Below are 12,966 nucleotides of genomic sequence, written 5' to 3' on the forward strand. Positions count from 1 at the left end.
ATACGTCATTCATTCACAAACACACCCGTTTCTAATACTTTATAAACCACTTGATATGTCTCATGAGAACATCTTTGTGCTTTGCCAGTCAACTCCTGAACGTGCTACCTGGCAACCACTGAGATCTACGCTAATCTGCTCGTCGTCGTGCTATCCGTGAACTTCTGTGACCGCTTAGAGCAAACCCATCAGTGTGCTACCTGTGGCCACCCACCTATTCTCCTGCAACATACTGCTCTGCTTGCTGAATCCAAATGTTTGTTGGTCAAGGTAAGGCCATGTATCCCAGTCATATTTCGCAGATTTTTAAATTTCTATCTATTTGCGAGTAGAGTACACAATAGTGCTATGTTCATTGGTCTCATAGCTATTGACTTGAGTTTCCATTGCTATGCTATCAATAGATCTATTTATTTTCATCTGTGTCTATTGTCATCGAATTGCATCCTTCGGGGATCCAGTCTATAATGTAAGCATGTTTCCTTCTCGTGCAAGACAGAACAACCAAGGGACGAGTCACATGTTCAGATTTTAGTCACATCATTTATACATTTCTGGAACTTATGCAAATACTAAGCCGCACATAATGAACTAGTATAGTTCCTGCGACCAAAACAAACCTTGCATTGATCATTGTATGATTCATTTACTTTTGTATCAAATCTTTATTCTTGAAGATTGTATAATAATGTCGATATTTACTTTTCAGATTTATCAACAATGCCTGCCTGTTCGATTAGCGGTTGCCCTTCGAAGACCCATGCGAAATCTGAAGGCACTACAATGCATGTATTCCCGAAAACTGTTGATCGAATAAAAGAATGGGTCAGACATTGCGGATATCCACTGGATGAGCTGGAAAGTAGAGTCCAACAAGTCTTAGAGGACAAGAGGGGTGATCGATACCGCATCTGCAGCCGGCAGTTTTACTTGGACATGTACACAACATCTTGGGTAACAAAGAAGAATAAACGGCGAACGACACAGAAATTGCTCGAAAACGCTATTCCCACTCTATTCGTCCACATTCCGCCACCGGTGAGTCAAGTGTCCGGATTTAGCTTTAGGCCTTGCGGTAGTGTGTAGGTAGCCGAATTGATTGATATTGTACGTGTTCTATCCCTTGTAATAATTTCGATATTGATATGAGTGTATAGTTTTTTGAATAATGACATTTATCAATATATTCCTTTTCGATTTCATAACCCACAAACGCAATGTATATATATGGGAACAGGGAACTGAGCTGTATTGAGCATTTTTCAAGTATTCTGTCGCCTTACAATGCTATTTTTAATATTGGCATTTCATTATCAATCATTAATTTACATTTACAACTTCTTGACTATCCCTTGAATCTGAAGCAAGAACATTCTACATCCTTGACGTGGTCGCAGTTATCAATCACGTCTAGTGCGTATCAGGTAATCTTACTAGGCTAATCCGCTACAGACTTGTTTTATGCATGTCAAGTAATAGTTTTATTCTATCGTGTAATTATTTTACCGAATGTTTGGTTAGTGCTTTCCAATCGATATACACCTTAGTTATCGTCCACTGGTGTTTGTTTTCAGTTATAATTAGTGTTATCCATACTAATGCAAGTACTGTCTTTCAGGGAAATGCTGAAGCGTCCGCCACATCTACAACATTTCTAGATGTTCTTCACCAGCAGGAGGTATGGATACTGACAGCTCCATCGAGCGTCATCATCAGAGCTGGAATTCTTGTCGTTTGATTGTTCTACACAATGTTTCATTCGTGGTTAGCCGTTGATATGTACCTGTGCTGTCGACCCCAGGTGTGTGTTATGTTTTCACTATTGTAATCCTCAGTAATGCAAGTACTATGTTTCAGGCAGTTCATGGAGCGTCAACCCCTGCACTTGATGCAGAGAGTGACATTCGAGTAATTCCAGGGGAAGTGGAAGCGGGACCATGCGTATACGAATCGGCGCAACAGCTTTCGGAAGTGCGCACTACATTTGCAACATCCATAGATATTCTTCAGCAGCACGAGGTATGGATACTGACAGCTCCATCATGCGTGATCATATAACGTGATTCCATTTGCTATACTTTCTTCCCTATTAACGCAAGTGCTGTGTTTCAGGGAGACGACGAAGCTTCCACTACAATCACAACATCCAATTTAGATGATGCAGATGTAAATAAATCAGAGAAATAAGTCAATGAAATGTGATCATATTTAGATTTTCCTTGATTCTTTTAGACAATGCATCATTTGTGGTTATCTCTTTATATGTACCTGTGCGTTCGACCCCAAGTGTGTGTTATGTTTCCAATATTGAAAACCATACTAATGCAAGTACTGTGTTTCAGGGAGATGCGGATGCCTCCTCTCCAATACAACCATTCATGGCAGTCCATGCAGAGCCAGAGGTATGGATACTGACAGCTCCATCTAAATAGATCATCACTGGTCGAATACTTGTCGTTTGATTGTTGCACACAATGTTTAAATCGTGTTTGGCTATTTAGATGTACCCGTGTGTTCGTCCTCACGTGTGTTTTATGCTAACAATATTTTGATACATAGTAATGAAAGTACTATGTTTCAGGGAGACGATGGAGCCTCATTCCGTGCTTTCTATGCGGATACAGAAAATATAGTCGTTGCAGCGCAAGAGGAAGGGAGGACATGCAGAAACGAATCGGAGCTACAGCGTGCAGATGTTGAAGGTCGAGTCAAAAAAGTTGCAAAGAAAAGAAAACACAAAAAAAGGTTAGTTACAAACAGTTCATAATTTAAAAAAAATGTTTGTGCTGTGGACTATTTTATGTTTTTTTCCAGTCAATTGGACTACACTTTATCTTGTGTTTAAACTGAACATCCCTTTTCCAATCTCTCCTCCAGTTACCCGTGGGTGTCAGAACTATACATACACAGACAGTGAAGCGAATGTGAGATGTTGCTTGCCAGACCATGTACACTATGGAGGAACTATTAATTGAGGCGGGGCGTGTTCAGGCTCGAGATGCTCATGTCCAATGGCCAGAACATGAATTAACTGTGTTTGGAGACTACATCAAAGTTGCATTGGACCATAGCTACAGTGCAACCGCACCACCACAAGAAGATGTTATTGAATGTATTGAAGATAGCTCTGAAGTAGTTGCAAATCAATTCACACAATCTACACCCGCCAAAAATGTGCCACCCAAAAACCTGTCGACATTGTTGTGTTCTCCCATCAATGTTGAAGTAATAGATGTCGAAATGACAGAATGAACCAGCCGCAGCATCCACAGACGCATCAGAACTTGATATCAGCGATATTACTTTCCAATGTGTTGAAATCTCCACAACGTCACAGGCCGAAACAACGTGGAGGCAGGAAGACAGTCTAATGAAAGAGCAAATACATTGTATTCGACAGTTGTTTGATGGAAATTATAAGTATGCTGAAATGTGTGCATTCCATTAGAGGGAAAGTATGTGGGAAGCCATTGATTAATGTGACTCGTCAAATAAAAGGCAGTAACTTCAAAATAAATGCCGCCTGTAGATTAAATCATAGGTTCTCATGGTCTGCACAACCGATGCTGGGGAAACTGCCAGCAGGCAATCTACTGTGTGCAGCTACATCACTTTTTAGTGGCTCCAGTTTTAGAAAGTTAGAGGCTTTCTTTCAGTTTGTGGGACTCCATTTCATTTCTAAAGCGCTGTACTACATATACCAACGTGATTATCTGTTTCCGGCCATTAGTGATGCTTGGGAAATTGAACAATTGTCTCTAGCAAGTACATTCGAAGGCAAACGATTCAGGCTAGCCAGCGATGGACAGTGCGACAGCCCTGGATTTTCTGCAAAGTGCTGCACCTACCACTTTCAGGACATGGATAGTAAGAAAATTGTGAGTTCGGTAGTCGTGCAGGTAACACAATGTACATCGTCAGTGGCCATGGAGAAACTAGGATTTATAAAATCAGTGGAATATCTACAATCAAGGGGAATGCACATCGATCTCAGCCACGGACAGACACGTTTCAATTGCCAAGACAATGAGAGAGCAGTTCCCACATATTATTCATCAATTTGACGTATGGCATCTTGCTAAATCAATCAGTAAGAAAATCTCGGCAGCAGGAAAAAAAAAAAGGTTTTGAAAGTATTTTGCAGTGGTTCCATTCTATCACCAACCATCTTTGGTGGAGCTCAAAAACTTGTGAAGAGTCAGTGGAAATACTACTTGAAAAATGGCGGTCACTGATGCACCACTGTACCAATGTTCACCGCTGGACAGCAAATCAACATTTCCGCCAATGTGAACATGGCCCTTTGTCCCAAGAGGAGGCACAAAAGAAGAAGTGGTTGATTCCATCTTCACCGACACACAAAGCCATTGAGAAGATTGTTTGACAAAACTATCAAGAGATTTGAGAGGACTGACAGAATTCTGTCACACAGGAGATTTGGAGGTGTTCCACAATATGTGCCTAAAGTACAGGCCAAAGCGCTTGCATTTTAGCTTTAGGGGCATGAAACATCGCTACTAGCGGTCTTGCCCCATAACAGCAATGTCGGACGTGAACAATCTTGGACTAAGGGTAAAGTAAGGATGCCTCGCTACACTAAGGTGTTTTCAAAACGAAGTAAGCAATGGGTGATCAAACCAGTATATGATGAAATGCAGTTCGACTTTGTGAAAGGCCTTATTGTTGCTGTGTTAGAGAAGCACAGATATGGAATTTTGGACGTTTCTGTGCAGAGCAGTGATCCATTGCCACCGAACATTGCGACTGTGCCATGCCCACCCGAAGCACAGCTGGTTGTGAAGTACAAATCCCGGCTTAAATAATTGCAATACGATTGTCTTTTTGTAAATAAATGTTATTGTACAGTGTACCTGTAACCCTAACCCCCATCTTCACCATCATGGGTGGCAAACAAGCTGGGTGTCATCTTTGAATTCTCTATATTCACCTCATATATGTGTATGTATATATATTTTTCTCATGTCTCATCTCATGTAAATGTAAATGCTGCGCACTGTTAACGGAGGGGAGGCTTGCGTATTGCAAATAATAAAACAAACAATCTCACTTTTAACTCAACTCCTGTGGTACTTTATACTTTCCCTGACCTTCCGCCAAAAATTAAATGTCTCAATTTGGGCTGCAAAGCTCGCAGACAACGGGGACGAAATTGGGGCACTTAGAACGTGCCAAGCGGGCCGTGGCATTTGGGAGAGAAGCCAGTTCGCATTTGCACATTGAGGCGCACTACATAGAGGGATTCTAAACTTCAAGTTCTCACAGATGCCTATACTACGTGATGTTGCAAATAAAGAATGCGAAGGACAGCGGCTTTGATTTTCAGCTCGCGCCCAGATGAGGCCCACAAGTCGCACTGGAAGTATAAGGGTCTATTGTTTTTTGACCTTGAGCCAGGGACCATGCCGAAAGAACTACATTTGAAGGGGGTGCGCAATAACGTAAGAGACGATAAGGCAGAAAATTCAGAAACTAGACCGAGTTTCATTTTAGTTCAGTATACGAAAAATCGTTGTCAAGAGCACGGTCTGTTTTACAGACTGCATTACGAAGAGACACAATGGAAATTTCAAATATAATGTAAGTAAATCTTTACACGCTTTTATACCGGAATGAAGATTTAATGAATGGATGCATGAATAAATGAATGAATGAAGAGCTAGGAAAAGCAAGGAAAACGTGTTCGTAGTGGGCACATGGGCATGCAGGTCCACTGGTCTCACCGATCTCGGTCCTTGGCCCAGCCACTTTTCCCTGCACTGCCTACCTGCACTACGGGACTGTCTCTGTATCCTTCAGCCCCTTCTCCCGGGATTTACCTTGCACTTGCCACCAGCTGGCCCTATTATTTAATTTGTATTCAACTAACCATGTACAGCACTTTTAACCCCCTACCCCCTTCCCCATGCGCGATCAGAAAGACACCTGGCCTGGTAGGATCGTTGTCTGTCTGCCCTTGTTCCCCACCTGCCTCGTCGCGCCTTGAAACACTTGAGTATAGGCGCGTTACAAATGCCATATCATATATCATCATTCCTCACGCATGTAGACTAACAGTCGTTTATCATTGTGTGTTGGCCTCGATTTATTTTGTTACTTTTCGCATTGATTTTAGAGCCGAACATACTCCATTGAACTATCCTTGCAAGCAACTAGTTTCTGATCGGCTGTAATAAATAAAATGAGTAATATTAATGAAGATCGGCTGGCGAGACTAATTATAATTTTTTTGTTTTCATAACAGGTATTTGCTCCCCTTCTGCTACTGCCATCGGTTTGAGACACCAGCAGATGGCTTTTACAGTAGACACCTGCAGATTCGTGTGAACAACTGGAGCACACTGACAATTTTATGGGACGATCGCCAAGGGCCCACATGCCCTTACGCTGTACTAGTGGCTAGAAGCAACATATCAACCTTTACGATGGACTAGTGCCTAGTTGATGGAACAGCCTTGCGGTTCACCATGCTTCCAAAGTGCTTCTTTTAACGAAAAGCAACACCCTGTGGTACCATTGCGGATACAGATAAAAGAAAATAAATGGCTTTCGGAGTTCATATGGCAATTGCTGAATATTCTCTAAACATTTAATGTCAAATAAATGTACTTTACCAAATGTACCGTCTTGCGGTTTGATTTATAAAGTACAGTTTCATATTCCGAATTGTGGCGCGCTGTGTTGTGAGATGGTCTGTGTTGGTTTCCGGGTTCTGTGTGGAGTCGCGTAGAAGACTGGGCGCGTTTGCCTACACAGCACAGTAACGTCACGGAGAGAGGCGGGTAATATGAATGTTTGGATAATGTCAGGCTCAGGGGCGGGGGAATTGATTTAGTGCCGCAGAAGCAGGTCAGCCAGGGAGATGCGGCAAGTGATAGGATTATCACAAAATGGCAGCTCCCTGGTGCCTGTTTTCGCATGCGTTTAATGGACGAAAACTCGGGTAAGGTCCATAGGAAAGTTTTCTAAAATCGAGCCACTTGGGCTTAAAAATAAAATGGCCGACCCGTAGGGACAATACACATTTTTACTAGACCATGCCTTTAACGAGCAAATTGCACAGTTCCAGATACTGTGAGCTTTTGTAAAGATACAACTGAATTGGATGAACTGTTGTCGGTAGCCAAATGCATCTATAGGGCTTGGTTAAAAGGAGGGAAATGATTATTGGAGGATCTGTGTAAATGTTTATGACAGTATGTTAACTTGATTTTATATTAATGAAATGTGTGTGTGAACAATGTACTTTGCATATATGATTTATATTTAGGTTCAATTGTGTTTTAATCAGGGGTGTTTTTTTCTCTTCCTTTTCTATGACAAAGTATTTTTACTGTCAAGAAGTTTGCACATATGATATTTATGATGTGATAATTGCTTTTACTCTGTGTGATTGTACCTAATGACATGTCGTATAAAGGCCAATTGAAATTGGAAATAACGAAGTAGAAAGAAGAGCCTTGGTGTAGAGATTTGCTGCGAACAAAAATTAGCAGAATCAGGAGAGATGTGACCATACATACCCACAGACTGCGCAGAGCTGTATTTTTCAATTGTGCTGCATCCTCTAGCACAGTCTCCTTGTCATGTGTGCATTTCGATTTTACAATCCTATGCCCTGGAGTCCCACAATTAATGTGGATTGTTGGTTTTGGCCTTTCTTCTCCAATCGCTGTCTTATATAAGTCTACCACCAGGTAGTGGACATTCAATATAAAATAGAAAGGAAAGTGGTGTCTAGTAGGACTGATTTGTTGTGTTGGTACTAGGGTTTTGTAACTTTGTTAGACCGTCTGGTTTCCAAACTATCAAGCCCCCACCCACCGCACTCCATCCACCCCACCACTGGGTTTGTGTGGCTCACTAAATAGTGGAGCCACAATTAAGCCCAGGCTTGAGTAGAGTCCTCAAATACAATTACTGTTTTTAATATACTCTATTTTTAAACAGTTTTACTTGCTCAAATACAATTTGAAGCAAGTTAAAATAACATTTAAATATTTCTTGGCATCGTTGAGGTGAATTTTGCTACGGATAAGTGTATAGACTAACGGTCAGCCTGGTGTCCCTTCCTGTGGGTTAAACCCGATTGCTACCTACCTTAAGAGCGGTTTGGCTTTCTTTTTTGGCAGGGTGATTTTGCCACACCATAGGGTTAACGGCTGTACAGCCCTCAGCCAGAGTGGGGTGGGTTAAACAAAAATTTTACTTCACAGTCTGCTATGCCACCTTCAATTCCTCCATACAAGCTGCAGGTATGTATTTGTCAAACTCTACCCCCTCCATAGCTTATGCTTGGCTGCTCCATAAGTGCCTCTGCATTTGCCGGGCTACGCTGTAGGGTTGAATAGATTAAGACCTTCTTGCCCATTACTCGCAGTGCTCGGTTGTCTTTTCTAAGGAACTGGGAAGTGGATGACTAGCAGGAGGAGGAAGGTCTAGAATACATAGTCGCCACAGCAAGCACAGAAGACAGTTGCAGGCTAGGTCCAAGGGAGACTTCAGATGAAGACTATAGCATACATCTATTTTATTGGCGGCGTAACGAAATGGGGTTTTACGCTTCTTTTCCTTATCGAGCACATCTTTTTGCAGATCACTGACTTTTCTGAAGCCTTAATATAAAGCGTTCCCTCCAGCATGCCCAAATAGAAGGCAGTTTTCAAAGCAGTCGATTTACAGGCATCGCATGACTTCCATTTTCCGCTCATGAAACGCTTGCCAAGAAGGGATCTCTTCACTTCTTTGCTCGTGCTGCGCATCTCCATCCTCTGGGTTAGAGGGGTCCTCTGGGGCCTCATTGGGATCTGTTATTTGAGGCTTTGGATCCATTGGAGACAACTGTGAATTTTAGGGAAGATACTCCAGTGCGCCTGTGGGTGGCGCTATGGGACCCTTCACAGGTTATGGCTGAAGTAGTCTTTCTCGAAATAGCCCTTTCAAATATCCCTTCATACGCTCTATGAATACGCACTTGATATCTGGCAAAGAAAGAATCTTCAGCTGCCTGGGTATGTAGACAAATCAACTGAGAAATAGGCCATATTAAAGTAACAAGCCTAGACCAGAAGGACACATACGTTGGTTGCCATTCAAGTCTGCCCATCCAGGGGTCCATGTAGAACAGGGGTTGGGGGAGGTGGCACAGAGAGAAAGGCTGGGAGGCAATGAAATACTTGCCAGGCCAACCACTAAACCCAGTTCATGAAAGAATCCCTGCCAAACAAAGCATTCAATGTTGATCTGGTCGTGGTTCTTGTGAAGGAGTGACGTTGCCACAATGCCTGCTTCTGTGCCACCATGCGAACCAGCCATTTTGTGAAGCAGCAATTGACTTTGTGCACAGCAGACCTTTTCCTTAGGTTATCCCTCCGACATGAGGGAACCACAGGAATATTCCTAGCTTTTGTTTAACTGGAAAGCTTTGGATACCCTTTTCGGCATCTGCTTTAAAGTTGGCCTTCGTGTTGGAGTCTTTATGAAGCAGGTGGTGTGCCTCACCCTCCGTTAAGGAACCTCAAGAGAAGCCCTAAATGTTAGTTCCACAGTGACCATCCTTGGCACTGCTGGCATTCTATTTAGTCCTTACCAGGGGCACCTCTGAGAACACGCCAGTAGATTTAACCCCTGGCTGGGGAGTCTTTTGCCAGTAAAGAAACCTCATGGACCACCATTTAGGGCAATAAATGCAAAAAAAAAAAAAAAAAGACAAGCCGCGTTTTAGTTCCAGCTAAAATTAAAGATTTCCTCAGCTGTGGGAAGTGCAAACAGCAGTTCACAGCTTCTCTTCTAGGTGAAAAAGTAAAATGTGGAGGTGGACCGGGAGATTATATAAGGTTGTGGTGGTCTGACAAATTGGAACACATCACAGGCCTTAACATGTTATTAAGTAAAGAGCATCTTTAGGACTAATCTTACTGCCTGGTTTGCTAGTGGCACAATTGTGGATGAGGTTAGGAAGTAGGGAGACTAGAATCAGGCAATACCTTTCTGACTTATAATACCAATACCCTACCCTGGAGAAAGGTATCTAGATGCACAAGACTAAACTGATTAACTCCAGTTCACAGGCCATTGCCCGACTCAGTTTAAGTATCGATCAGCACTGCAGGTCTGTTTTAATCTGTTCACATCATATTGCACAATACAACGGGCAAGTCCTACCTGCCATACTGTGTTTTTCTTTGGAGATTCATCTTCATTCTGATCATCCATTACTGAAGTGCTCTGGAGAAAAACAAAGAAGAAGACAGTCTACAACATGTACTATACATTAAACAACTGTTTAGATAATGTGATACTATTAGGTTTTACTAAAATCTAAAAGCAAAAGTACACAATACATTATTAACCTGTTCTATAATCTTAATACCTTAAATGTACAACTTCTTTGCAGAAGGGCTAGTGCCAATGATAAACCGAGGTCAAAGTTATATGTACTGTCTTTTTGCTTAACCACCAATGTTATCTACCCTCCACTACCTACACCTCTGGCTGCCTCCACGCTAATTTCGTATAACAAAGCCAATCAATGGAGCATCTTAATTGGCCTCAGCAGAGGCAATAAAAGAGGACAGCTGTGAAGCAAGAACAAGCCGAGTAGTATGGAGGCCAATAATGAGTAACCTATTCTACCACACAAGACCCACTATTCCTCCATGTTCTTGAAAAAGCAAATGTTATGAAGCAGTATCGGCATGCCATCCATTTCCTGAAAGGAGCCCATATAAAAACGATACAATGTTGACAAAACTAAACTAATTTGTAGTACAAAATGGCCTCCAAGATGGCTCCATGTCACTTTGAATTCAACTGTTTACTCTCAGTTGGTTGACTATAGCTCACTGTACAGATCAACATAATCATTCACCCCACCCCCCACAAAGATGTATGCCTTCTGTGGGTACTGTTCGCCACTTCTCATTTCCTCCACCCATCTTATTACAAACACCCCTATTGTGCCAACTATAATCCTCCACCTCTCACCCAGAACAACTCGAGCACCGGCCTCTGGAACTACATGCTAGATGCATGGCTCCTGGACACGGGCCACTCTCCAGAAGTATGTTCTTCTGAGCTAAACCACTCTGACAGCTGTAATTCGCCTGGACTATATTTACCAGACAGAAGCTTGTATACTGGTGCATGCCATTGCCTCACAAGGGACTACAAAAGGTACAATCTTAACCCACATTAGGTGCACCACAGGTTCATTCTACGAGCTCCCCCGACAAAATTATTCCCCTACAGCCCCATCTCAAGCAGTTTGCCTTAGGTTTGTTGCTCTCAAATTACTTACCTTGTTCAAAATGCCGCCCCTGCCACCTTCTACTCATTCAACTATACATTCCAAAAAGCAAACCATAGGCACCATATCCAGGAGCTTCAATTTACCTGCATGTTTTCTGTTCAAAATCAACAAAATAAACATCACACTAACAGAAATCATTGCCAGTATCAAATCTACTCCAACATCGACCAAGGGTCAAACCAACATCCATTCCCATCAAAACTCCAATGTCCATGGGACCACAATTCTCCCCTCTACAATGCATATAATTAATCTGTAAATGGAAATTCTAAGACTGCACACCAGGAAAGCAAAATAATTCCTGCACCCACACAGCCTTCTTTAACCCCAATCTCATACCAACAAATTGAACAAGTACATAAATCATGCCCTTAAAGATGTATCCCTCTGCGCACTCAACAGCCTTTACCATTAGTCTACAACCACCGATCAACTTTGCCAGTGCATAAATGAAGACAAATATGCTCGCCGCCTCTCCCTACCCGATGACCTTCATTTTCTTTGTGCTTATTACCAAAGTGCTAACAATAATAAACAGCAAAAAGTAAGGTGAAATGATGCACAATAATACATTTAGGAGGAAGAACTAGATTTTAGCAGTAATCAAAAGAAAGAAGAGGTAAACGATTAAAGAGATAGAATTCCAGAATTTAGAAGCAAGAACAAAGAATGAACACAGGATTGTGCATTTGAGGTGGACAGGGGGGGCAGGCAACAGACAGAAGGAAGAGAGCTTGAGAGTATAGAGAGCGTGTTGGTTGGTGCCAGGATGTAAGAGCCAAGATAAGTGGGTGGCATACCAATGAGACATTTAAAAACAATACTGAAAAAATAATATTGAAGTCGCAACTGAAAAAATAACCATTGGAGAGAAGCAAGCACCCGAGTGTAAGAATTGTGAGAAGATCAGACAAAATGGAAGAAGCAGGTTCGTTTTTGGTTAAGGGGAGCAATAAATCAATAAGTCAAAATACTAGAAACAAGCTTAACTGCACAGAACGTAGGTAAAGGGTGAGCCTTAAGTGTAATAGATGTAATCTGCAGTGAACAGTAGCTAGAAAGTGCTTAGAAAATGACAATTAAGGGTCAAAAGTGATGCCAGGTTAAGAGCGGAGAGAAAAGAAAAGGATAAGATAAAGAGGGAGAATAAGACCGAGATTGGTGGACGTCCAAAACCGGATGGAGGACAGAGGCATTAACATTACTAAAAATCCAGAGTGCTGCAATGGTACAATGGCTCTGTGTTCCGAATCTTCATACTTTCAAATTACCAATCCCCAATACTCACGGCACCTTCAACTCCATGACTATGTCAATTCTACTATCCACGGAGCAGATCAGTCATGCAATCTAATCGAACATAACAGACTATCACTTTACTATAAGACAAAAGCACTATATTATTCCACTCCTTCCTGTGTTCCCCCCTCAAACACGACCACCGACATTCGCAGCCACCACTGCAGTCAGTTGACCATTCTTCCCAAGAAACTCCTTCATTCCTCCACCAAAATGAACTACTTCGGTGCCCAGAGCCAACCCCTGGAAATTGAAAATCAATATTCCCTGAAAAACCACAATCCATGTCATAGGTATCTGGTCTTTCCATCTAAAGCCATACCATCGAATACCACACG

The 12,966-nt window shown here is 42.1% G+C and overlaps 1 protein-coding gene across 3 annotated transcripts in view; it reads right to left on the reverse strand.

The window, feature by feature from the left end:
• Positions 1-12,966, reverse strand: part of FBXW11 (F-box and WD repeat domain containing 11) — a 1,385,831-nt gene that overhangs the window by 1,138,070 nt on the left and 234,795 nt on the right. For all 3 annotated transcript variants that reach the window (XM_069654341.1, XM_069654340.1, XM_069654339.1), the window contains one exon: positions 10,183-10,245. In XM_069654341.1, the coding sequence (XP_069510442.1) occupies positions 10,183-10,245 (63 nt within the window). The remainder of the gene's footprint in view (positions 1-10,182; positions 10,246-12,966) is intronic.

This window comes from Ambystoma mexicanum, chromosome 3q, assembly GCF_040938575.1.
Source record: "Ambystoma mexicanum isolate Mex_15411 chromosome 3q, UKY_AmexF1_1, whole genome shotgun sequence".
NCBI classification, from domain to species: Eukaryota; Metazoa; Chordata; class Amphibia; order Caudata; family Ambystomatidae; genus Ambystoma; species Ambystoma mexicanum.